Below are 25,000 nucleotides of genomic sequence, written 5' to 3'. Positions count from 1 at the left end.
GGATTCCAGGTATGTCCCACATCTGTTTCATACTGTAGTGGGGCTCAAACTTAGGGATTCATGCCTGCTACGGTAGCACCCTACCAGTTGAGCTGCGTATCCAGCTCCTCTTAGAGACATGTAGCCCAGGCTGGGTCTTGAATTCCACCCGTACTTGAGGTTGACCTCAGGATTCTACGGCTTCCGCCTACCAAGGGTTGGGATTACAGGTTAGCCACCAGGACAGGCTGTGACATGCTAGGGATGGAACCCCAGGTTGTACATGGCGGCAAGCATTATAACTTGGACACATCCCCAGCAGTTTCTTTTTGAGACAGGATCTCACTGTAGCAAAAGCTGTGTACAATTTTCTGGCAGGACCTTATGCTATAGCATAGTGTAGTTATCACATAACAAGGGGGCTCAGGAATCTCCCCACGGAGTTAGCAGAAGTGGGTGCAAAAGAATGGGACCCTACCAGAGACCCGAACCGGTAACCCAAGGAGCCAGCGCTCTTCCTAAACTTGTTCACACCCAGGACGCCTTAGCGTGCCAAAATGGCGGACGCCCCGCCCCGCGGCCCTTCGAGGCCGGTTCGCCGGCTGGAGCCGATTGTTTCCGAGCTTTCCCGAAAGCCCGTGGAACCCAGGAACGGCGCGGGCGGGAGCGGCCCCGCCCGGAGCCTGGAAGCTGCGTCGACGGCACCGAGGGGGAGGGGAGGCCGGATGTGAGTGGAGCGGCCATTTCCTGTTTCTCTGCAGTTTTCCTCAGCTTTGGGTGGTGGCTGCTGCTGTGCTTCGCCTTCCAGTCCTCCGAGGGCCAGGCGGCGTGGACAGCGGTCCCGGCACTCGGCGCTCCGCCGCCCGCAGCCTCGCACCCGCCCGCCCCGCGCTGCCCGAGCCCGCCGCTTCCCGCCTCGGTGACCGGCCGCCGCCGCCGCGGCCCACAGAGCGGCCCAAATGCAGGCCATCAAGTGTGTGGTGGTGGGAGACGGGTGAGTGCACGACCGTGCTGGGCGCTACGGAGCGGGAGTCTCGCGCGGCGCCATCCCGGGCGGGCGGCACTCGGGTCCCCGCAGGCCCGAAAAGCCTCGAGCTGTCGTAGAGCGCACGCCCGTCCTTCTGGGGGGCGCGGGCCTCCCACCCTCCCAGGCCTGGTTCCGGCTTCTGGTTGGTGGAGGGCCTGGGCGAGCGGGCCGGAGGGAAAAGTGAACTCCACCCTCCTGCCTTCTTCCCGGGCCGGACACCGCCCGTCGCCCTGCTCTGGTTGGCACGTAGACGAGGCTGGTTTGAAGAATTTTTCTTAAAACATTTTTTTTTTTCTTTTGAGGAAGGGAAGTCTAGTTTCTTCATTAACTCAGGGTATCATTATCCAGGTCGGTCCTGTTCGATGCATGTTTGCACCAGTCACTTGGGTGACCTGGAACTTGGGAAAGGGCTCGTTTGTTTCAACTTTGCAGGGTGTTTATAAAAATACTCACTTTCACACTTTATGCCGAGAAAGTTACTGGGATGCTAGCTGAAGGAGTGTGATAAAGACTGTCCGTTGAACGTAGTGTGGTTATTTAAGAAAAAAAAAAAAACAAAAAACAACCAACCTTCTCTGAAGGCATTAGATATGGATGTCGCAGATCCAGCTCCCTGTGACTCGAGGCAATTCTTTTCATGATTGACCGTGATGGTTTCAGGCCCTTGAGGGAGACAAGACTGGTCTTATGCAGTTTCCTCCCCCTTCGGTAGAAACAAGAATCTCAGTGTAATCGGAGCAAAATCGCGCGTCTCAGCGTTGCTTATGTAGGTTCGGGTTAACGAGGAAGCTTGGAGATTTACTGCTACTGGTTTCCTCAAACGCAGAATGCAACTGGTCCATTTTCACGCTGAGTAGAAAACGTTGCAAAGTTGGTTAATGTCTTCCACACTCGCAGACCATGGATTTATGATCGATTGTTCCGCGTATTTACATAACTCTACCTTAGACGTTTGGGATCGTCCCTGTAACTAATTCAGCCAAAGGATCAGAGAACTTTATTTTTCTGCTAACATGTCAGTCTTGGGGATTTGCCTCGGAAACAGGAAGTCTCATGGACACGGTTCAGTGTCTATAACTACACACTGGAATTTCATTGAGTAGGAATGTCTATGGTGCTTTGTCACTTGGGGCAGATAGTTTGATAATGAAAGCAGTTTAACTGAAGGTGTATTGTGGAGCAGGGGTCTTTTTGTGTAAATCCCGGCTTCTGACTGTCTTGGTCCCAACTGCATCATGAGTTCATGAGTCTCCTGTCAGCCTTAGAAAGTGCGCGTTGGGCTTACAGGTGTGAGTGATTTTAAGTGAAGGCAGGCTGGCTGGGCTGTCTCTGTCTTCCCCCGCCCCTCCCCCCTTTCTCTCTTGTGAATGATGCTAAAACAGCGTCTTGCTGGGGAATGTTTGAAAGTTATCTGAACTTCCTTTCAAAGTTAAAAATGTTGCGCCGGCAGTTTGTGGGCTGGGGAATACTACCACATTTCCATTTTTTTTTAAATAAGTTAAATTGCTCTGTCACCATCTTCTACCTCCCAGAGCTTAGGGACCATGGGGAGGAAGAGCGATTGTAAGATCCAGAGATAGGGACACTAGGCGGAAACAACTCAACAGCAGCTGTACAAGATCCTAGCCCAGAGCAGAGAGGGCTAGCTAGGCTAAGTAGAGATGGGCCCTTGCTGGCTTCTAGGGGTGGTCCTTGAGGGAAACTAGCCCCAGTGGATGGCTGCACAGATTGGACTAGGTGAGTTTTTAGGGGTGGGGTGGAGTCGGGAGGAAGTAGGGATGAGCATGGACAAAACACATCGAAAAAGAGAGATAAGGTGCTGCTGATCCAGAACCAAACCATAGTGTGTGAGAGTTTCTAAGACTGAAATACACATGCAACAGGTATGCCAAGTTTGATACTAACATTGTCTTGTGGCTCTGTAGCCCCCCAACCCCCAACTGGGACTTATGTTTCCTGACAAGTGCTGAACAGCTGAGATACATGTTAGCCTGTTGCTGGCTTAAAAAAATCTAGTAAAAACTTGTAGAATGCCTATTGTAGCGTTCCTCTAGATTGCCACTACTTTCTTTTTCTTCCTACATTTTTTAATGTGTATGGATGTTTTTTCATGTATGTCCGTGCCATATGTTGGTGCCGGAAGAGGATCCCCTGGAACTGGAGTTACTGATAGTGGTGAGCCATTAGGTTGGTGCAAGGAATGGGATCCAGGTCCTCTGAAGAACAGCTAGTGCTCTTAACTGCTGCCATCTCTCCAGCTCTCACTACTTTTTTAACTTGCGGAGTAATCCTCAGCATACCATTCTTTCCTCAAGAGAGATGCCTCAAGGGAAAGTTAAACAAGACTAAACAAGACGCTGAATATTAAGAGGCTCTTAAGTGCCTGGTCCGTGTGGAGTGCTAAGTAAGTGCTGGTTACCAGTGTTGCTGTGGTTTTCTCTTCTTTTCTTTTCTCTTCTTCTTTTTTCTTTTTGTAGTCCAGTGCCTATTCTTCTGAGCTGTTTCCACTAGCTTCTAATCTTATTGTCGTTGGGTTTTTTTGTTTGTTTTTGTTTGTTTTTCCTATGAGGGTCTGTGAAGAATGGTAGACATCGAAATGCAGTTTCTGGCCTTGAGTTTTTCTTGTTTAAAAAGTGTGTGTGTGTGTAAGGTACACAGCACCATGGCAAGCTTGTGAAGGTCAAGACATCCTCCTGCAGGAGTAGGCTCTCTTCCTTCTGATAGGTCTCAGAGATTGAACTTAGGTAGACATGCTTGCCTTCACCTGTGGAGCCATCTTTCTACCCTAGTGTACTTTTGTTTTTTAATGGAGTCTTACCTGTGTATTTCTAGCTGGCTTGTCTCTGCCTCCTGAATGCTGGGATCAGAGGTATGCGTCACCATCTAACTGTACTTAAGAAAAAAAATTCTGATTATTTTGCCTGTGTAATATCTGCACCACATTTGTGTCTAGTGTCCAAAGAGACCAGAAGGGAGGGCATTGGATCCCATGGAACTGGAGTTTAGATGTGGTTACGAGCCACCATGTGGTGCTGGGAATTGAACCTGGGTCCTCCGCTCTTAACCATTGTCTCTGCAGACTCTACTCTTTCCTTCTGTACTTGACGTTGATGGTGTTGGGCTACGTGCCAAGAGAAGTGTGTACACACCGAAAGGCGTGCACTCTGAAGGGTCGTGTCTAGCGAACAGTGGCTAAGAACCGTGGTTCCCAACCTGTGGGTCAGAACCCACTTGGGATCGAATATCAGATAGCTTGCATATTGATTCATAACAGTAGCAAAGTTACAGTTAGGAAGTAGCAATGGAAATAATTTTATGGTTGGGGGTCACTATAACATGAAAAGCTGGATTAAAGGGTCACAGCATTAGGAAGGTTGAGAACCACCAGTTTAGAAGTAGATACATAGCTTTTCATGCCAATAATACTTCTCTGCTTTTTGTCAAATAAACAATATGCCTGAGGTATATTTGGAATACCATTTATTCTGAAAAATTTAAAGCTGGTAAGCCTAATATATGTATAGTTATGAAATTTTACAGGGTTTAAAGCCGAGTGATGACAGACAGCTTGATTGAGGTCATGCAAATTGCAAACTTTACTATTTAAAGTTTTTCTGAGGAATTACAGTTAAAAATTCTGTTATGACCATGTTAGGTTAGTCGGCCTGTATTCTTCTGGTGGGTTAGTCCCTGTTCAGTAGTTAGTTGACAGTGCCTATAAAAAAACGAGATTTAAAATGTGCTTTCTGAAAACAGATTCTGTGTGTTTTTCTTGGTGATGGTATAGCATGTGCTAAGCCACACTGAGCTAGCGTTCTTTCTGTGTCTGTCTGTCTGTCTGTCTGTCTCTCTCTCTCTCACACACACACACAGACACACACACACACACCTTTTTTCTAGGGCCTCACATTTAGTGCTGGCATTGCAGAGATGTTCCATCGCAACTAACTCAGTGGTTTTAATAGTGTTGGTTTAGTTTTGATTGACCAGAAGGCTAACAAGTGAATGGCTTGAAGTTCTTGTCTGCATGTGGACTTGGGCTGGTAGTCTGTCCAGTACAGTGTCTAACTTAGAAGTTGTGTTAGGTCAGGCTCCTATGACGTCATCCTTACAGGAATAAGCACAGTTTACTCTGCTTCCATTGAACAGTGATGGGATGGCCCGTCATTTGCTCAAACTCTTCAGGAGTTTTGTTTTGACCTGTTATACAGGTACTTGAATTCTGCTCTGGCTTCCAAGTTTAGATTTAATTATTATTTTATATGCATGGGTGTTTTGCCTGCATGTATGTCTATGTACCAAGTTCTTGGTTCCCTTGGAAGCCAGGAGAGTGTTTTGGATCCCCTGGAATTGGAGTTACAGACTGTTGTGAGCTACCATGTGGATGTTGAGGATTGAACCTGAGTCCTCCAACAGTGGAGCACACAGGAGTGCTCCAGCCAGTGCTCTTCATCTCTGAAGCATCTCTCCGGCCCCTCTCTTACATATCTTACATCTTACTTCTCCCCTCCTCTATATATGTAAGTTCTGCATATAGAATCACTTATATATGAGATAAATGTGTATGTTCTCTCTCTCCACACATAACACACACAGAGCATCTTTCGAGCCCCTCTACGTGCGTGTGTGTGTGTGTGTGTGTGTGTGTGTGATCTTTATGTTTTTTGCTGGGTTGTCATTTGACAATCCGTAGTGATTTGAAGATTCTAGAAGCAAGAGGGGTGGCCCAGAATAAAGCTTCCTGTGAAGCTTGTTATGTGTAGTATCTTCAGCCTTCAGTGTCTGAGAAACTGTATACAGTCTTAACATTTTGAAGTCTTTAATGGTGGTAATGACTATCTTTATCACATTGGTTATGATGTACCTGGTTCATGACTTGTGAATTGGTTTGTCTTTTTCTGGTACTGAACTGCTCTTACTGATTCATCAAATTTTTTTTTGTACATACTTTTTCTTTATATACCTTCCACCTCAGAAATTGAGGACTTTAGTTCAAGGTATTTCAGTTACTCAAGAAACGTGAGAGGGGCCGGGCGGGCGGTGGTGGCGCACGCCTTTAATCCCAGCACTTGGGAGGCAGAGGCAGGCAGATTTCTGAGTTCGAGGCCAGCCTGGTCTACAGAGTGAGTTCTAGGACAGCCAAGGCTATACAGAGAAACCCTGTCTTGAAAAAACCAAAAAAAAAAAAAAAAAAAAAAAAGAAAAGAAAAAAAAAAAAGAAAAAAGAAAAAAAGAAACATGAGAGGGGCATGTGCGTGGTTTGGGGTGCACACACATGTCTACGTGGAGGGAGAGGTATCTTCAGTCATTCTCCGCTTCATTTTTTAATTATTTTGAAATTTTTGTGTGTATTTTTAATGAGTGGATGTCATGTGTATGATGCCCACAGAGGTCAGGAGAGGGCATTGAATATTCTCAAGCCAGAGTTGCAGGTGGTTGTGAGCAGTGTGATTTGGGAGCTGGGAACTAAACTTGAGTCTTCTGGAAGAGCAACAAGCTTTCTTAGCCTCTGAGCCATCTCTTCAGCCCCCACATTATGTTTTGAAACAAGGTCTCTTGTAGCTCAGGGTAGCTTTCACACTTCCTATGTACGTAAGGCTAGACTTGAACTCTAGAATGAATGTAAGAGCTAGACAGGCATGCATCACCATACCCTGCCCTGAAGATTGACTTACTGCTCAGATTACCTGATCTGCATTTGATCAGACTAATGGATGAGTCTGGTTTTTCTGTCTTGGGAACATTTTTTTCTTACAAGGCCATGTACAAAGGTTTGGTGGTTTTTGTTTTTTTGTTTTTTGTTTTTGTTTTTTGTAAATTCTTTTTTAGATATACACCCCATCTTTTGCTGGGGATGGAATTCAGGATTGTGTATGCTAGGCAAGCTCTCTCTACTGCTCTGCTTTAGCTGATGGAGATCTTTTCCCTTTTGGATAGGGTTTTGCTATGTAATTCATGCAGGACTGGAACTTGAAGAAACCCTTCTCTTCCCAAGACTTCCAAGCTGTGATTACACACCCAATTTCCTTACATACCTTTACATTTTTATGTGTATATAAAAGAGTGTATCCGTGTGCGTGCACACACACAGATGACTACAGAAGAGAATTGCAGGCATTTCGAGCCCTCTGATACGGATGCTGTGGGTCAAACTCTGCAAGAACAGCAAGTGCTCTTCAGCACAGAGCCAGCTCACCAACTTCCCTATGTATGGGAGTTTGTTTTGTTTGTGTTTCTGAGACGGGTTTCTCTGTGTAGTGTAGCCTTGGCTATCTTGGAAACTCACTCTGTAGACCAGGCTGGCCTCTAGAGATCCACCTGCCTCTGCCTCCTGAGTGCTGGGATTAAAGGCAAGTGCTATCACTGACCCTGCTCCATATGTTTTTTTAATGTGAGGAAACTGTCAGTGCTTTTAGGTTATTGATTTTCGTGTTTTAAGGTTTGGTTTGTAGGTTTCAGAAAGTCAGAATAAAGCTGGTCAAAGCAGAGGGCCATAAAGTACAAAGTTCTCTCAACAGGAAAGTGAAGACTTCTGAGGGACCGGAAATCACTAGCAGGTTTCTTTCTTGGTGCTTTCTGCAGGACAGGGCAGGAAGTCCAGATAGGTTAAAGAACAGTCATGTCCTGCGCTAGGGGAGAGCTAGTGGGCATGAGTGGACAGGACACTCTTCCAGGAGGCCCAGGCTCATTCCCTAGACTTTAAAGATTAAAAGGAGGTTAAACTGAACACTTAAAATACAAATTTAGAAAATTCCAAAGCAGATATTCTTCCAGAAATTCTGTAGTGCATCAGTCATGGCTGTGACTAAATATGTCTTCCATTCTCCATGTGAACATACTCTTGACGTTCCCTCACGTTCCCTCCTGTAGTTAGAAGTCGACTTTGGCCTTTAGAGTTGATCTATGCCGTGTGTTTACAAGGAATGAGTAAGTACACTAAACGAAGGGTAATAAATAACCTTTCTATTTATGCTGATACATTTTAAAGTTAAGAATTGAGTGAAAGTACATAGAGACAGGCTCTCATGCAGCTCATGCTGGGCTCACACTTGCTATGACCTTGAACTTCTGATCCTACCTTCCCACTCTGTGTAGCTTTATTTGCTGTTGGGGATCAAACCCAGGACTTGGTTCGTGCTAGGCCAACTGAGCTGTATCACCAACCCTATAGACATGTTTTTATAGAACATAAATTGTAGTCACTAATGGTTAGTAAGAAGTACACTTCCCAGCCATGTGTGGCGGCTCACAACTGTAACCCAGACTCAGGAGGCAAAAGTGAATGGGTCACAGGCTCCTGAGGACACAGATTCAGAATCAGCTCGTTGTACAGAGTAAGTTCAAGGCCACTGTGTGGTGACATCAGTTCCGTAGGTGAAAGTACTGCTGTCAAGCCTGATAACTTGAGGCACACATGGTGGGATCATCCTGACCTTGGCAGATCAGCAGAAGACAGCTGAAAGCTGGGCTCATACAGAGGACTGTTGGACCTGAGCCCTCAGCATGTCCCTCAAGTCAGTGAGGGTATGTGGTGAAATTAGAGTTTTATCTACTTCTGTGTTACCTGTTCCCTTAAAGCAGCGGTCTTTACCCTTCCTAATACTGTGGCCCTTCAGTACAGTCCCTTCCTCATGTTGCAGTGACCCCAGCCATAACATTCTTTTCATTGCTTCTTCATAACTGTCATCTTGCTCCTGTTAGGAACTGTAATGTTATATCTGTGTTTTCTGGTGGTCTTAGGTGACCTCTGTGAAAGGGTCATACAGTGTGCTCTTAAAAGGGGTCATGACCCACAGGCTGAGAATTGTACCTTTAGTTTTCCTTCATCTCATGCACACTATGACCTGTGTGGTATACACACGTGCATTCTTACAAATAACAGCAACAAAATTCTCAATACCAGATTTTGCCAGTGCCTTCCCAGTTGGGCCTTTCAGAGAGACCTGGAGCTGGGGTCCTGGCCTGGTAGAAGGCTTGCCTGGCATGCTGGGGAGATGGTGGTGATGTGAGGAAGAGGAGGTGTGGGGGGATTGAATACAGGCTTTGTGTGTACTGGGCAAACATTCTGACGCTGAGCTGCAGCCCCAGTGAGATTTACTCTTAATTACGACATATTTTAATTGTGCCAAGAGTTTCACTGACACATCCATGTACGTATGGGATGCACTTTGATATCTTCACCCTGTTATTTTTTTTTCTCTTATCTTCCACCGCCTTCTGCTACCCTATATTTTTGTTGGTTTGAAGTGATTTTCAGTAAGTAGCTCTAGCTAGAGTAGAACTCACTGTGTAGCCCAGACTGACCTGGGACTCCTGGAGATCATCTTGTCTTGTTCCAGAAGCTGAGATTACAGGCCTGAGCCAGCACTTGCTGCTAGGCTTTGAGTTTCCTGCAGAGTAAGTATCTCAAGCACCTAGTATGTATGTATGTATGTATGTATGTATGTATGTATGTATCTATCTATCTATCTATCTATCTATCTATCTATCTATCTCCTTCCTTCCTTCCTTCCTTCCTTCCTTCCTTCCTTCCTTCCTTCCTTCCTTCCTTCCTTCCTTCCTTCCTATGAATTCACTGTAGTTGAGAGCATCTGCTCACCAGCAAGAAAACAGGCAGAAAAGGAAGTTCAGATCTGCTACAAATAAATGAGCGGGTCTGAGTCTTAGATGTAGGCCTCTCCAGATCTTAGACTCTTGCTCATACAGGTTTGTTTTGACATTCTAAGCCTTTCTCACAAGATAAATGTCTAATGACTCATTTCTGTTTAGAAAGCTGTTAAGGGATTGGAAGTTACCTGACAGTGATGTAATGTTTGACACTGAATCTTTAGGGTGGGGAGTTCCAACTTCATTAAGCCCTTTATACTGTTACAAGTCAGACAAGTATTGGCAAGAATGAGTGGTTGAGCTCCTGCCCTTGTACCTCAGTCCCAAAGAGTAGAAGGAAAGTATAAAGTTTGCCTTTGGATAGTGAACCCCAGTCTACAATGCCCTGTGCTGAACAGTACAGTCTTACAAGTCAATACCGGTGTACCCTCCTGACCTTAGTAAATCGCAGAAGACAGCAGGAGGCTGAGGCTGGCCTCTACAGAGAACTGTTGGAACTGAGCTTCAGGATGTCCTCGAGTCAGTGAGGGTCTGTGGGGGGAAACTTAAGAGATTTTATATATGTATGTATTTGTGAATGGTACAGCAGTCTTTATTTTTAGTAATCTGAAAACTATTTCAAGTGGTTGGGAGCTTTTCAGACAGTACCCTAACTTCTGCCTTGGGGAACATTAGTAATAGTCTGTCCCCTTAATGTTGCACATTTCTGGTTTTCTGTCTGAATAGCTGTATAAGAAGTTTATTCCATCCCTGTGCCCTGTTAACATGTTTAGGAGCTATGCTGTTAGCTCTTTCACAGCTTGTGAGTGTGAGCACCCTGGCTGGCTAACTGGCTGTGCTCTGTTAGGGACAGGCTGGGGACAGGGCACTTGTGGGAGTTTCACGGGTCTGCCACTTAGAGGCAGTGCCATCAGTTAGTACTTGGGAGTAACAGTTCAAATGCACTTACTAGGAATCAGTTTAGAGTGGAAGATGCTGTAGAGGAAGCTCTGTTAACCATTTCTCTGAGTCCTGTACTCAGTGCATCCTTCTTGACCAGTGGTTCAGGTGCCACATACCTTAAACAGGGGGAGGCTGTTGAATCTGCCTTTCTGAGAGATACAAAGATTTGGTTTTGTTTTTAAGATGAAAATATGTGTAGTGTTAAGTGTCACAGGCACGTACTTGTTTGTGTTTATGGATGTGGTCTAGCTGTTTCCTGGTCTTTTCTAGAGTACTGTGGTGGGATAGTGGAAGCCAGGACTGTACTGTGTTGACTAAGCAGTGCTTTTTCTCTCCTTTCAGTGCTGTAGGTAAAACCTGCCTGCTCATCAGTTACACGACCAATGCATTTCCTGGAGAGTACATCCCCACTGTGTGAGTATCCTCCTCAGCCTGGGAACCAACCAGCCTGGGATGTGTTCTTCTGTTCTGTTGTAAAGCCCTTGTCAATCCATATATGAACTACTGGTGTTTATTTTCCCCTGAATCATCGACTGGAATAGAATTGTTAGGTGTTTAGAACTTTAAAAAAAAAAAAAGAGCCAATTTAATGTATAATTTCCTCATATGAGGGAATATACAGGTTCCTGATGGAGTCTCAGATATTTAGGAAACAAAAGAAAATGACACTATGAAGTGTATAGGCTGGGAAATGTAAAGCCCAGAGCCTGACCACAGCAGTCTGCATCTTGGCTCAGGGCACTGGCACACAGAATGTTGCATTACGGTTAATTGACCCTCTGGCAAGTCATCAGGTGGTTCCATGCCATGCTTACAGGGCTGTAGAGGTGAGCTAGGTGTGGGGTGGGGCAGAGGCGGATTCTGGGCTGCTGATTTTGTGTGGGTAGCCCAACTGAGTGGAAAGAAGTGCTTCTCTCACTGAGGGCACAGCTCTATCCTCAAGTCTGCAACCAGTGTACCTTTGAAGGCTCTCCCTTGGGGGAGACCACTAGGGCTTTACCATAAAGCCTAGGTTGACTTTGAACTTTTATCTTGCCTCCCAATATTCACCCCCACCATCTTTATAAAGGTTGCTTTGCTCAGTACAGTCTGTAAATTACACTATCTTAAACTTTGCTTTTATACTAAGAGCTACTGTTTAAAAAAAAAAAAAACTACAGATAATAATAATTAAAAACAAAAAACAAGCCCCTTTTGCCTTAAAATCCATGTATTAAGACTTGGGGCTGGAGAAAGGACTCAGTGGCTAAGAGCACTGGTTGTTCTTCCAGAGGACCTGGGTTTGGTTCCCAGCCCCCACATAGCAGCTCCAGTTTCAGGGGATACATTGCCTTCTGAATTCCATGTGCACCAGACATACATGTGCGGTGCATACATACATACCAACAAAACATGAAGATACTGCCTTGTTTTAAATTACAGTGGCTTTTTTTTTTCTTTTGGAGGTGGTTATTTGGGTAGCTCATGCAAGCTTTTAATTCCTGACCTGATCCTGCTCCATACTTTGGGTTTTGGTTTGTTTTTTTGAGTAGTCGGTAATATCAGTAGCATTTTTTTGTTGTTCTGAGGTCTGTTTGGTTGTCTGAGAGCAAAGCCTTGCTCTGTAACCTAAGCTGACCTTGAACTCATATAATTTTCCTGCCTCAGTGTCTTAATGCTGCAGTTACCTCTTACTAATAACTAATTTGTATGTGGCAATTTTGGGCTAATGCACACACTTATGTGGTCAGGTACACTCCCTCTGAAAACCCAGGTGGCTTCTAAAGTCCAAATGTGCTTGCTGTGCTGCTGTCCTTGGCCTCAGACCCAGGTGACTTTGCTGTGTGCTCTAACTGAGCACATAGCTGGAAGTGAGCAGAATGTGCACCTGAGACACTTGTCAGGTGGGATTGGGAAGAGGGACTTGGTTTTCTGTCTGTTTCCTGTACGGCAGTAGCCTGCCCTTTGTTTCTCCCTCTCTGGTGTGTGAGGTGATGCCCTGTGTCCTCTTCCTGCAGGCACTCCTCATACCTCAGGCTGTTTTCTGGACCAGCCTTAGTCCCTGTGTCTGTGACTAACATTTTCTTGTCCCTTCTACAGCTTTGACAACTATTCTGCCAATGTTATGGTAGATGGAAAACCAGTGAATCTGGGACTATGGGACACAGCTGGACAAGAAGATTATGACAGATTGCGTCCCCTCTCCTACCCGCAAACAGTAAGGCTCACACTTGATTTTTACCGTGTATAATTGTTTAGTGTCCAGGGCTCATAGATCTTCTTGTGCTGCTGGGACTGGGTCTGTGAGAACAGTTAGTAAAGGTGAATACCTGCTTTCATGCCAACCAGTGTTTGGAATCTTGACTATTACCACTTTTTTAGCCCTTTTTATTTTATGTTCTTTTATTTACTTTCAAGACAACCACACAGAACAGGTACTGTCTTATTTTTGGTTTTGTAAAACTGTTCTTAATAGCAGTTACTTTGAAAGGTGGCTTGTTCTGTGATGGCTTTGCACTGGAAAATCAAGTTAAGCAGTTAGGTTGGGCATGGTGGCTCATACCTGTCGTCCAACACATGGGAAGCTGAGGCTACAAGTTTGGGGCCAGCTTGGTTTATAGTTTTCTCAAACCTTGGCTCAAAAAAATCTAAATTCAGCAGTTAATATTAAGGTTTCTTGAGCTGGGGTGTTGCTTAGTTGTTAGAATGATTGCCTTGCATTCCCAGTCTTGAGTTACATCCCTGGCACAACATAAACTGGACATAGTGGCTTATGCCTTTAATCAGAAGTGAAGGCAAGATCGTCAAGGTCGTCCTTGGTTATATAGTAAGTTCCAGCCTGGACTACATGAGACCCTGTTTCCAAAAAAGAAAAAAAAAGTTATGGTTTCTTTAAACTGAATCAGTAACTTACCTTAGGGCTTGATACTTCTTTTTCCCCATAAAGCTCATAGTTCTTGGCGTCAGTATGAAGTCTTTAGTGTAGATTGAGGTTTCAGTTTTATAAAGTAGACCTTTGTGTCCAGCCAGGAAAAAACACTTTTTTAGATTACTTTGGCTTCTGTATGAGACAAGCAGTGATTGCTTATTTACCAAAGCTAATTAGAGCAGTGGTTGGCAGGCCGATTGAGTACTTGGTATCTGATGCAAAGTGTTGTCATGTTATGTCACTTGCTTATCTCAGTTCATGTTCTTCATTTTAGACTGCATGTTAGGGCAGAGCTTACGGCTCAGGGAAAAGCATTTGCCTTTCTATGTGGCTGCACAGGGACATAAGGAAGCAAGAGCGTCTCAGTACAGTTTTGGTGTCAAAGTGACAAACCTTAAATGTTCATGACAGCAGAGCAAATGCCATGGATTCAGGCCCTGCACTTGTACCTTGCTGTGCAGACCCAGGCGGTTTCTTCATGTCTGTCCTCTGCATGCCTGCCATTAGCATGAGATGACTTAACATCTCAGACCAGGTGTGTTGGTTCAAGTCTGTCGTCTCAGGACTCTGGAGAAAAAGGCAGGTGGATGTTTGTGAGCTCAAGACCAGCTATGTGTAGAGTGAGACCAGGTTTTAAAAACACACCAGCACAATCCCTGTTGTGCAGACAGCAGTTCTGGCCCAGCCCATGCCCCCTGGTGCCCAGTTGCTCCCCTTCACCTTACTGATGGATGGGCAGAGGCTCCTCTGTTCAAGTCTTGTTTGGATGAGCATCACTTGTGCTCTCTTGCTTGGAGATTGGAGCGTCTGGCTTGGGATGGAGGAGAAAGCTTAGAGGAAGGCAGGCTTTGAACCCTGGATGACTGGGGAGCTGTAACCTTACTTTGAAGGGTCAGGAATCAGTTCCAGTCTACAGAGTTTGTATTTTTAAATGAACTTCCTGTTTAGTTCATGATGGTTTTACGTGTTAGAAGATGCCTTTTCTCTGCAGTCAGAGAATACCTTTTGTTTCTCACTGGTTACTGTCTCTTTGTAGGTTTTTGTTAATTGAGTTATAGCCAAATTTCAAATTTTAGTTAACAATGCTAGATAAAGATGAAAAATGTAAGAGGAAAGGTTTGAATTGGGTGTTTCTTTTTTTCTAGCTAAAAACTAAGTATGTTAAGTATTTAAACTCAGCCCACAATCACAAGGTGATTGCAGTCTTCAGTGTCTTCAGAAACACTCCATCTAGTGAGTGTGAATAGTTCCAGATTCTAGGTGGATTTTAAAACATAGCAGTTGGTATCTGTCCAGCCCATTGGATGTGTCTGGAAGGGTGTGGCATCATTTCTGAGAAATGAGAGACACCCTATTGTGACACAGTGGGTACAGAGTAGGGTGCGGTATTCTAAGGGAGTTGTTCTTAGCAAGTCAAAGGTGACTTGAAGGAAATTGGACTCTGTATGAGGAGTATCAGTGAGTGGACTCTTCCCAGGGTGAGAAGCTGTAACTGAGTATGAGAGGCCAGGCTGCTGCGGAAAGCTGCAGTCATCTGTGTGTGGCAGCCAGGCAGGCAGTTTCCTTATATAAGGACTGAGTGAGAAAGGAGGAAGACAAGATTCTTGCTAATGTACCATGTTCCGGTGTGGACAGTGTTCCAGGTGGAGGTCAGAGGAACAGATGGGCGAGCACACAGCGAGTGGCTAAAGACTTGCCTGCTAAGACTGGCTGACTGACTTACTTTCTCTTTCTTTCTTAATAGAGTTTATTCAGGGCATGGGGAGGGGAGTTAAGAGGGTAGTAGAGGCAGAAAAAGGCAGAGAGAGAGGGAGAGAGAGGAGAAGTAAGGGCTGGCATGAGCATGTGGAGAGGGGGAAGGGGCCAGAAGACAGAGGACAGGACAGAGCAGGCGCAAAAAGGCAGAGCAAGACTTTGTTAGATGTGGAGGCCATGCTCAAATGCCTGTGCTCAGGAGTCTGCCTTGCTTGGGCTACCCTGTCACACTGTAGGCTGCCCATCGACTGTGTTCTGTTGTCTGTGCTAGCTGGCACATGGGCCTAACTTTGGCTCTTTAAGCTATAAGCCTGTTTGTGTGCCTTTAAAAACCTGTGGTCAGAGCTGAGCAGTGCTGGTGCAGGTGCACACCTTAGCCCTAGCACGTGGAGTTCAAGACTGGCCTGCATGTCAGCACTACACAGAAAACCCTGACTCACAAAAACAAAACAGGGTCTCCTCCTTCAGTCTACAGCCAAGGGTGGCCTGCAGCTTAGAGTGCTTTGTTTCTGTTGTCATCTTTGGGCCTCATCCTTCTGAATGCTGAGATGATGGCTTTTGTTTTAAATACTTGTATTGTGTATATGAATATTTGCCTACATGTATGTGTGTGTGTGTGTGTGTGTACTGTGTGCATGCCTGGAGCCAGATCAGGGCCCTAGAAACTTTGCGGATTGCCCCGTGGTGCTGGGCGACACCCCTGGTCCCATCTGTGGAAGAGCAGCCCTCATGGGTCTAGCTCCTGGTATTACAGTTGTGAGGACCCAGAGCTGCTGCATGTTTGATTTTCTTTGGTTGTTGTTGGTGGTGGTCTGGTTTGGGGTTTGAGTTATGCTTGGCATAGTCCTAGCTATCCTAAAACTTAACTCTATAGATCAGAGTGGCCTCGAACACAGAGATCCACCTCCCTCTACCTCCTAAGTGCTGGGGTTAAAGGCCTGAGTCACCACTGCCTGGTGCAGTTTTGATTTTCAGAGGGTTTCCTTTGTTCAGATGACTGTTAGATGTCTGGTCCTTCAGCCAGAGGTCACTAGAGAACCACTTACAGTTAGCCAGAATGGGGTGTGTTGCTTTTTGCCATGAGGGAAACCCACTGGGGTTTTATTATGCGAGGGGGTGTGCAGGACTCAGAAAAGGGCTTTGCTCTGGCTAAGAGCTGTCTTAGCCTTGCACGTTAGGAAGGCCTGCCTAGAAGGTTGTGGGGCACAGTGGGGGTGAAACTGCTACACATGAAAACCCACTTACTTGCACTCTGTGCCTCCTGGAGGGACCTGGGGTCTAGGGAATGATCTAGTCTTTATTTCCATGTGGTTGCTTTTCATCAGCATAGTCACACACAGTCTGGGAGCTTGTGAGAATTGACAGGAGCATCTCTCCTCCAGTGCAGCTGTCAGCATCAGGCCGGCTGCTGCCTTCCCAGGGTCGGTCTTTTCCTGGGAACACTTGTTCAACTTTTAAAAATTCCTCTCTCTCTCTCTCTCTCTCTCTCTCTCTCTCTCTCTCTCTCTCTCTCTCTCTCTCTCTCTGTCTGTCTGTCTGTCAGCAGCTCTGGTCATTTTCCCTGTTGTGTGGAATCCGCATATTAAAAAGAAAACGAAAAATCCAAATGTGAGCCTAAGTCCAGATACAAAGTGGGTGGATGTGAGCAGAACGAGAGGCTCTGTGTATCTGAGTGGTGAGCACTCCAGTGCCTCTGGTCCTGCCCATCTCATTCTAAAAGCTGCCTCCCATTGAGGACGGTGCCACTGAAGAGGTGTGCCAAGTTGGGAACACTCGAGTTGTAGTTGGTGTATGATTCTGTGTGTGTCTGTATCTGGGTGTGACAGGTCACCTTCAGGTGTTGTCCCTCAAAACCACCTTGTTTTTTAAGACTGGGTCTCTCACTAGGACTCGGGGTTTACCCCAGGGCTCCTCATGCCTGCCCAGCAAGCATGTCCCTATATGAATTCTCTTCAGCCCAGGCTGTACTTTTGACTGCTGAGGGAGAGGTAGCTGGTGACATGGGAGTGAGAAAGTTATTGGAGACTCACTCATTAAAGGCATCTGTGTATGTGGTGTCACAAGTGTCCTGGTGATCGAGGAAAGTGTCAAGTCCCCAGGAAAGATGGTCAGCTACCCATGAGAAGGTAGAGACGGGGACTGTCGTCAGGATAGGGAGGAGCAGAGGCACCAGCAGCACAACCCTTTTTGCCCTGTATCGGGAAAGAAGGAATTGATGGTAGGGAAAACACCAGCAGAAGCCCATTAATTTAATAAAGCTGTGTTTAGGGGACGGGGTAAAGCAGCAGAAGAAAGCAGGAGGCAATGGTGTAGTGCACACCTGAGTTAGGCGTGGAGCTGTGGTACAGCTGTGCACGCCTCTGCTCCATCGGCAGGTGCTGGAGGAAAGGTGTTGGAGGATTAGGGGGGTAGAGTGAGGGGCTAGAGGTGCTGCCCCCCCCCCCACCTGTCACAATATGAAACACTGGATTGTTTTGTTGGTCGGGTATATTGTGTCAGGTCCTTAGGACACCTTTAGAAATAGCCTACAAATGAAACCTGGAGTCTAGAAATTGTTGCTCTTGAATTGTAAATACAAGCTTGAGTGAGGTGAAATTAAAATAATTCCCGTCCTTGTATTTTGTTAGAATTTCTGGGCTTTCTTATTGCGATAGTAAGCCTGTCAATTTTTACTGAGCCTAGGAACAAATGGAAAGTATTATGATGAAAATGGAAAAGGTTGTCACTTACGGAGTTAGGACCAAGTGATGGGCTTTGCAACTCACCAAGGGACCTTAGTTCATTTCAGGAACTCGCTCTAGTCTGAATCCACTCCTCACTCCCAGAGCCGGGGCTAGGAGGCTGATGTGCCAGCCTGGATCCCTTTGGCTCTGTTCTGGAAAGCTTCACTGTGCCTACAGGCAGCTGCCTCACCTGCCTTTGAGGCTTCCTTGGCTTATCTCTGAGAACAGTGGAGTTCTTCGAAGATCTTGTCAGTAAGGGATGCCAGCAATAGGCCACTTTGTGAGCACTGAGCTCTGTCAGGTGTGTTCAATTCTGGCCAGTGCTGGAGTGCTGTGGTGGCAGGCCCAGCATTCCCTTGACTTCCTTATTGAACTGCCCCTCAGCTCCACCTTCATGGAGTAACGACTGTGTGCCTCTCAGTTCCTAAGACGAATCGTGATTGCACAGCTTCAAATTCCTCAGGGGCTGAGACAAACTTCTGATGAAACTAACAGGTTGTATTGATTTTGTATTTCTTAGTTTGTACTGAACTCAAGCAAAGTTCTCCTGCATTACTAGGTTGGAGACACATGTGGTAAAGATAGAACCTCCAGGGGCAAAGACAAGCCGATTGCCGTATGTAAGACTTTGAGTTGACCTCAGCCTCAAGCTTTGTCTCTTCTCTCATCTCACTGAGTCTCCAGGAACACCGTTGAGCCTCGGGTTCCCTGAGTGTTTCCTCTCTGATTCACTCAGGAGAGGCCGCTCTTGATGGAATGAGCTTTCACTGGGCTGTGACTGTTCACTCCCAGTGGGTTATATAGTCATGAACTGCTTGCTCTCTCCTATGTGAAAGGAGGGGCATCCAGAAGCCCCTCTCTGGGATGCTTGGAGGGCCACCTGGTGCTCATGTGGGTGCTTCCTCGCCGAGCCAGACTAACCACTCTGAGGGCCTCTTCTCTGACTCTGGTGTTCTGTGTGTGGGCTGTGGGGTGGCTGTGCAGTGCTGGTGAGCTAACCCAACTGTGCTTTGAGAGGGTTTGGAATCAACTTGGATGCTTGGGAAGCCCTGGTGATTCTGATGGGCTTGTGCATGCGCCAGCATTGAAGTAAACAATTGTTTATAAAAAGCTGTTGTGTGGGACGTCTCTTTCCCTTTCAGGTACGAGATCCCAGCTGGATGGTTTAAGGTGCTAGCTTGGGAACTGTATACATTGCAGAAAATAGCATAGTTGCCTTTTCTAGGGCTATGTCTTGATAAGCCTAACATTTTAGAAACTCTTGGGCATATAATTTTATACAAGTAAATACCTGAATTTACTTTATATGTGATAACACACAGGAAGAACCCTCAGATACTTTCTATTCAGCTGGCAGTTTCTCTTGATGTCAGCACTCTTGCACTGCTTGTCCTTGCGTTCTTTGGGGCCACAGGTACACTGGGGCAGCTTTCCCAGAGGCCCTCGGCTGTGCTTGGGAAGGTGGGACAGTGCTGTGCAGTGGTTGGTGCTTGTCTGTTGGGAGATGGCACACTGAGTTCCCTCCATGGCTGGAAGGCTGGGGAGCAAATTCTTGAACTCTATTTTGTGCCAGGAACAGTGACAAGCTGGCTGATTGACACTAGAGATGTAAGGAAGGCTTGCGCTTAATGTGCATGTGGGGGCTTAATGAAAAGCGTGACTTGTTAGACGATGTATGTAAATTGACTCTGCAGTCATGGGCCTTAGAGAGACCATGGTTTTCCTGTATAGAATTTGTGTTAACAGATAATTAGGTTTCCAGTTGGGCATGATTAGAGATCGGCCTCTTGGGAATGTGATTAGATACCGTCCTAGCATCAGATGGCTTCCAGCAGTTTCTTCTTTCATGTTCTCTTTCTCAAAAGGCAGATGTGGTAATGGTTTGTGAGTCTTCTTGCCAACGAGGGGTAAGTGGGGAGCCGTGAGGACCTAGGTGCAGGTAGCAGGAGGCACACGGGGCCTCCGACAGCTCATCGCTAGCAGCGTTAGGTAGGACACTCCGACAGTTTAAGATTGTCCTCCACATGTTGCCTGTGTTTCCTTTCTGTAGGACGTGTTCTTAATTTGCTTTTCCCTTGTGAGTCCTGCATCATTTGAAAATGTCCGCGCAAAGGTAAGTGGGACATATGGGGACTTATGGGAAGATGGCCGCATAATGTCAGTCCCCGAGAGAAATACTAAAGAGTAAAGTGAATGCTGTCCACCCTGGGAGCTTGGGGTTGTTTAGCTTGGCTTAATAACTGCACTGAGGAGTGGGCCATTTAAGTCTGTGACTTTAGAATACAGGTTTCTAGAGCATCCTTTCTGTAGGAAGCTCCTCCCTACAGTGAGAAGCACTTCAGAAGTGGTCTAGCATCTAGAACCAACCCAGTGAGACAGGGTGAGGGACCTGTTGGTGTAGAGTTGATCGTGAGTTTTCTAGGGTGATTCTATAAATTAGATTTATTTTCCTGAAAACAAAAGTGGCCTTCTCTTGTGTCTTCCTTTCTTGTCTCCTTTCCTTGGACCTTGACAGGAGGAGTCTGTTGTTTTGTCCTCTGTCTTGGGGGCCTGGCTAGCCAGGGTGCATAAGGCAGGGACGCTCTGTGGGGCCAGCTGTGGCTGGAGGTTGGCACTCACTGCATGTAAGCTTTGTGAAGGAAGGCAGAACAGAAGAGGGGCTTGACCTTGTTTTTTTCTCCACACATAGTGGTATCCTGAAGTTCGACACCACTGTCCCAATACTCCCATCATCCTAGTGGGGACGAAGCTTGATCTTAGGGATGATAAGGACACAATTGAGAAGCTGAAGGAGAAGAAGCTGACTCCCATCACCTACCCACAGGGGCTAGCCATGGCGAAAGAGATTGGTATGAAACCCTCATTTCTTGTGTCTGCCTTGCAGTCCTGATGACAGGCAGCTGCAGTCCGCTTGAGAGAGGGAACTTTCTCCTTGTGGGGTCTCTTTGCTTTGGGCAACCAGCCAAGCCCAGCCTTTTCTAGCCTTAGTGTTGATGTGGAAGTTGGCTGCTGGTTCAGTTGGGTGTCGGGTGGAGCCTCCCTTGCTCTGCAGAGTATCTGTCATCGCTTGTGGCTGTCTTTTCTAGGTGCTGTCAAATACCTTGAGTGCTCGGCACTTACACAGCGAGGACTCAAGACAGTGTTTGATGAAGCTATCCGGGCGGTGCTCTGTCCACCTCCTGTCAAGAAGAGGAAGAGAAAATGCCTGTTGTTGTAAATGTCTGAGCCCCTTGTTCTTGGTCCTGTCCCTGGAACCTTTGTACGCTTTGCTCAAAAAAAAACAAAAAACAAAACAAAACAAACAAACAAACAAAAAAAAAAAAAAGGCGGAGCCTTCGCATTTGATGCCAAGTTTTTGTTACAGATTAATTTTTCCATAAAACCAGTTTGAACCAATGAACCAGTCAATAATTTTAAGGTTCCTGTTTTAAATGTAAGAATTCCAACTTACAGTCTATTAAAATTCAGCCCTAAAATGACAAAGCCTTCTTAAAGCCTTATTTTTCAAGATCCCCTGTTCTTGCTCAGATTAAGAATTGCCAAAATACCTTCTGAACTAAGTTGCGTTGTGCTGAGAACACTTAAGCACTAAACTGTTGAGAGACTTGTGTGTCGTTAAGAAGACTGCAGCTTCTGGAGCCAGGAGTGCAGACCCTTCCGTAGTTCCCAGACCGTGTGACACAGCACAGCTTCCTTAATGACACGTTGCCATGTAACGCACCCGTAACTTATCAGCCCATGTTCATTACGTAACTTTGTACTGTACGTCACAGTGATGAGTGTAACAGCTCAGCTCTTTTGATTTCGTAGTGAGTTTTCTAAAATACCAGTTGACGAGCTTTTGCAGACTTTGAACAGAACTCTAGTTCCTGTGTTGCCTCTAATGAAGTATTCTGTTCCTAGTCGTGGGTGTGCTGGGTGGAGTGGGTGAAACACGACATGATCAAAGGAGACAGACAGTATTTTGACTAATATGAAGTAGAGATTACTTTACACTACATTGTATATGGAGTAATTCAACTGAATAAAAGTGTCACGGGTAAAGCTTTTTAACGGTTAATTTCTGTTAAATAGTAGGTGACAAATGGCCAATCTTATCAGTGTCTCTTGAGCTTTCCCTCCCCCCACACACTGCCGTCTACGGCAGATGGGCGTAGTCCATATTTAAACTGGCCAGCCTCACAGTTGCTAACTTAGCAAGTGCTTTTCTTTAGGAACCCCTTCTTAACGAGCAATATGTCTGACCTGTACTATAAGATCTTTCTGATAATGCATTCGGAGATTTTTTTTTTGGTAGATTAGTAGAAGTGCGTTCCTGTTTTCACCTTACTTTACTCAAAGCTAATTAGTGCTTTCCTTAGTTTTCTAGTAACTAGGTGTAAAAATCATGTGTTGCAGCTTTACAGTTTTTAAACTATTTTAGATATTCTTAAACTATGAACCTTCTAAACATCACTGTCTTGCCAGAGTACCAACACTGTCACGTGACTAATGCTGCCCCTCTAGACCTCACCCACATGGACATACGCTTCCTGTCGTGGCTCTGCCTAGAGATGTTCCTTCAGGTCTGTGAGGTTCTGTCAACTGCTAGTGCTAACGCTGTTCTGTACGACCTAACTCACTGGCAAGAATACAGTGTTGGGCCTTTCAACCACTAGAACAAACTTTTTTCAATTGACAGTTGCAGAATTGTGGAGTGTTTTTACATTGATCTTTTGCTAATGCAGTTAGCAGTATGTTTTGCATGTATGACTTAATAAATCCTTGAATCATACAAATGGTCATGCTTGTGTTTTGGGTGTTTGTCTCGCTTTAAAACCCTGGACTGCTAAGGGTGTGCTTTTCACACTGGAGGGATGTAGGGAGTGCTACCTTCAGGGAATAGGGTAGGTGAGCCCACGGCCACACTTGAGCGGGCTTGATGTTTGATCACTCTTGTTGAGCTGTTGTGAGGTGCTTGTATGGGGATACCCACAGTGGGGTGTGTTTGCCCGAGCATGTGCCTGGGAGGTGTGCCGGGGTCGAGTGCTAATGATGGGGAAGCTGCTGCAGGGTTTAGCAGGACCTCAGTCCATTGTTAGGCGGCCAGTTAGGATTAGCTTTCATGGGTGATTCTTGTACTTTCAATCTTTAAAGATTATGTTCGCGTGCGTGCATGCACATTTCTCTGTGGGATGGAGACCAGGTTGGTCTCAAGCTCCCAAGTGATGTGACTAAGATTTGCACTATTTCCCAGTCTAAATTCTGACACGCACCTTCACTGTATTGTTCAGGCACAGCTCTTGATCCACTGAGGGAGCCTCTTATCAACGTCTCTCCAGCAGTTTGATCCCAGGTCCTCACACTTGTTATGGCACTTACTAGCCAAGCCATCTCTAGCCGCCTTGTTAAAACATAGCATACTTTAAGATTTCATCAGTCTGCATTTTGCTGTCACCATCATGTCTTTCTACCCTACATAACTCCATGGCATACATAACGTGACAAATTGTGTCTCTGAGGGCTTTCACTTTAAATCCAGGTTCCTGGGATTTCCCTTAAGATTTCTGACCACAGTTATTTTTGTGGTTATTCTGGCTGGCCTAGAACTCACTGAGTGTGGAACAGGCTGGGCATGAGCTCACAGAGAACGGCCTGCCTCTGCTCTGATGCTGGGATTAAAGTGGATCACCATACCTGGCAGGTGCACTTAACTAATGTACCCTGTAAGGTTTCCCTTCCGTCTTGCCCCTTTTTTTTTGGAGTTTTTGCTTGGAGACAACATCTTGAGTAGCAAAAGATGGCTTGGATCCTTTAAAGTAGTTGAGTGTGACCTCCAGTGTCTGGTCCTCCTGCCCCCATCTGAGTGGTGGGGATAACAGTCCCAAGTCACCACACTTGGCTTTTTTTCTTGTTTAAATTGTGTTATATGCAATCCATAGTAGCCAGAGTGACAACTTGGTTTAGAGTCAAGGCAGGAACTCATTACCCCTGGGTACAGTAGTACATGCTCGTAACCCCAGAATCCTGGCTGATGCAAGGGAATGGCACAGTGAAACTCAGCATGTTTCTGGCTCCCAGGAATACAGACCTTCCCGAGGCACTTGATGATATACCGACTACTTTATTTTTTTTTAAATTCCCCTGAGCCGCCCACCTGGCTCAGATGTAGACTAACGTGAGAATTAAGCACACAAAGAGTTAGTGATCAGCTCGTGTACGTGAGGAGCTGCAGTGCCGGGCTCAGGAAGCTCGGGCTGTCCTAGTGCCCCCGGAAGAATGCAGGTAAATAGAAAGTGCACGTCTGTTGTCTTGAAGTTCAGACTCATGTAAACAGCAGGATGGGATCCTCGTATGAGTGGGGGCGCTGCAGACCCACGGAGTGTCCTCAGATGTAGGGTTCTTAGGTGGCTTGTGCCATGAGCTGGCCTAGAAGTCCCAACACCTATACATGTTCCCAACTCCAGATCCTGTTAATACTGTGGTTAAAAATGGTACCATAGGCCAGGCAGTGGTGGCACATGCCGTTAATCCTAACACTCAAATGCAGAGGCAGGCAGATCTGAGTTTCAGGCCAGCCTGGTCTACAGGGTGAGTTCCAGGACAGCCAGGGCTACACAAAGAAACTGTCTTGAAAAACCAAAACAATAATAAAAAAAAAAGGTTGTATAACTTGTATGGTCATATTAATGTCCATTTCTGCCAGGACCCCTCAGGTTACTGTTGATGGACAGATAACCACCATACCAGCCTCACAGAAGCCACTCACAGCCTATCAGTCTCAAGAAAAAAACAAAAGCAACAACAAAAGAACCTCCCCCAAAATGCAAGTCCATTGTGCTGGTCAGTGTCCAGGAGAGCCGACTAAGGTATGTTAGAGCCGCCTTGCCCTGGGCAGGAGACACAGGCTGTTCTGTCAGCAACCACTCTGTCCAGGGCCCGAATCACAATGTCAGGCATGTGGTCAGTCAGCATCTTTGGGCCTATAAGGATCTTACTGAATTCTGCTTCATGTGCCCACCTTGCTCTGTACTGGGCAGCAGAACAGCAGCCAACCCTTGAACAGAAGAGAATATCCGT

General features: G+C 46.0%; 2 protein-coding genes across 4 annotated transcripts in view; one reads left to right on the top strand and one right to left on the bottom strand.

Moving 5' to 3' along the window:
• The first annotated feature begins 682 nt into the window (after positions 1 to 682).
• Positions 683 to 22,723, top strand: Rac1 (Rac family small GTPase 1). Of its 2 annotated transcripts, XM_076923604.1 has the most exons (7): positions 683 to 973; positions 10,898 to 10,969; positions 12,635 to 12,752; positions 18,501 to 18,557; positions 19,992 to 20,054; positions 20,631 to 20,790; positions 21,028 to 22,723. In XM_076923604.1, exons 1-7 carry the CDS (start codon positions 939 to 941, stop codon positions 21,156 to 21,158), a joined length of 636 nt encoding a protein of 211 aa, XP_076779719.1. In that variant the 5' UTR covers positions 683 to 938; the 3' UTR covers positions 21,159 to 22,723. The 2 variants fall into 2 exon arrangements, with proteins under 2 accessions (XP_076779719.1, XP_076779720.1); XM_076923605.1 differs by lacking the exon at positions 18,501 to 18,557 and having other exon boundaries at positions 690 to 973.
• Daglb (diacylglycerol lipase beta) overlaps positions 21,326 to 25,000 on the bottom strand; it is a 43,666-nt gene continuing 39,991 nt past the window's right edge. For both annotated transcript variants that reach the window (XM_076923601.1, XM_076923600.1), the window contains one exon: positions 21,326 to 24,977. In XM_076923601.1, coding sequence (XP_076779716.1) covers positions 24,785 to 24,977 — 193 coding nt within the window. In that variant the 3' untranslated portion in view covers positions 21,326 to 24,784. The remainder of the gene's footprint in view (positions 24,978 to 25,000) is intronic.

The sequence above is a fragment of the Arvicanthis niloticus genome, chromosome 24, assembly GCF_011762505.2.
Source record: "Arvicanthis niloticus isolate mArvNil1 chromosome 24, mArvNil1.pat.X, whole genome shotgun sequence".
Taxonomy (NCBI): Eukaryota; Metazoa; Chordata; class Mammalia; order Rodentia; family Muridae; genus Arvicanthis; species Arvicanthis niloticus.
This window is presented reverse-complemented; position numbering and strand designations above follow the sequence as displayed.

Coding starts and splice junctions, on each gene's coding strand:
- Rac1 (XM_076923604.1), top strand. CDS start 939: ATGCAGGCCATCAAGTGTGTGGTGGTGGGAGACGG. Junction 974..10,897: donor TGTGTGGTGGTGGGAGACGG/GTGAGTGCACGA, acceptor CTCTCCTTTCAG/TGCTGTAGGTAAAACCTGCC. Junction 10,970..12,634: donor GGAGAGTACATCCCCACTGT/GTGAGTATCCTC, acceptor TCCCTTCTACAG/CTTTGACAACTATTCTGCCA.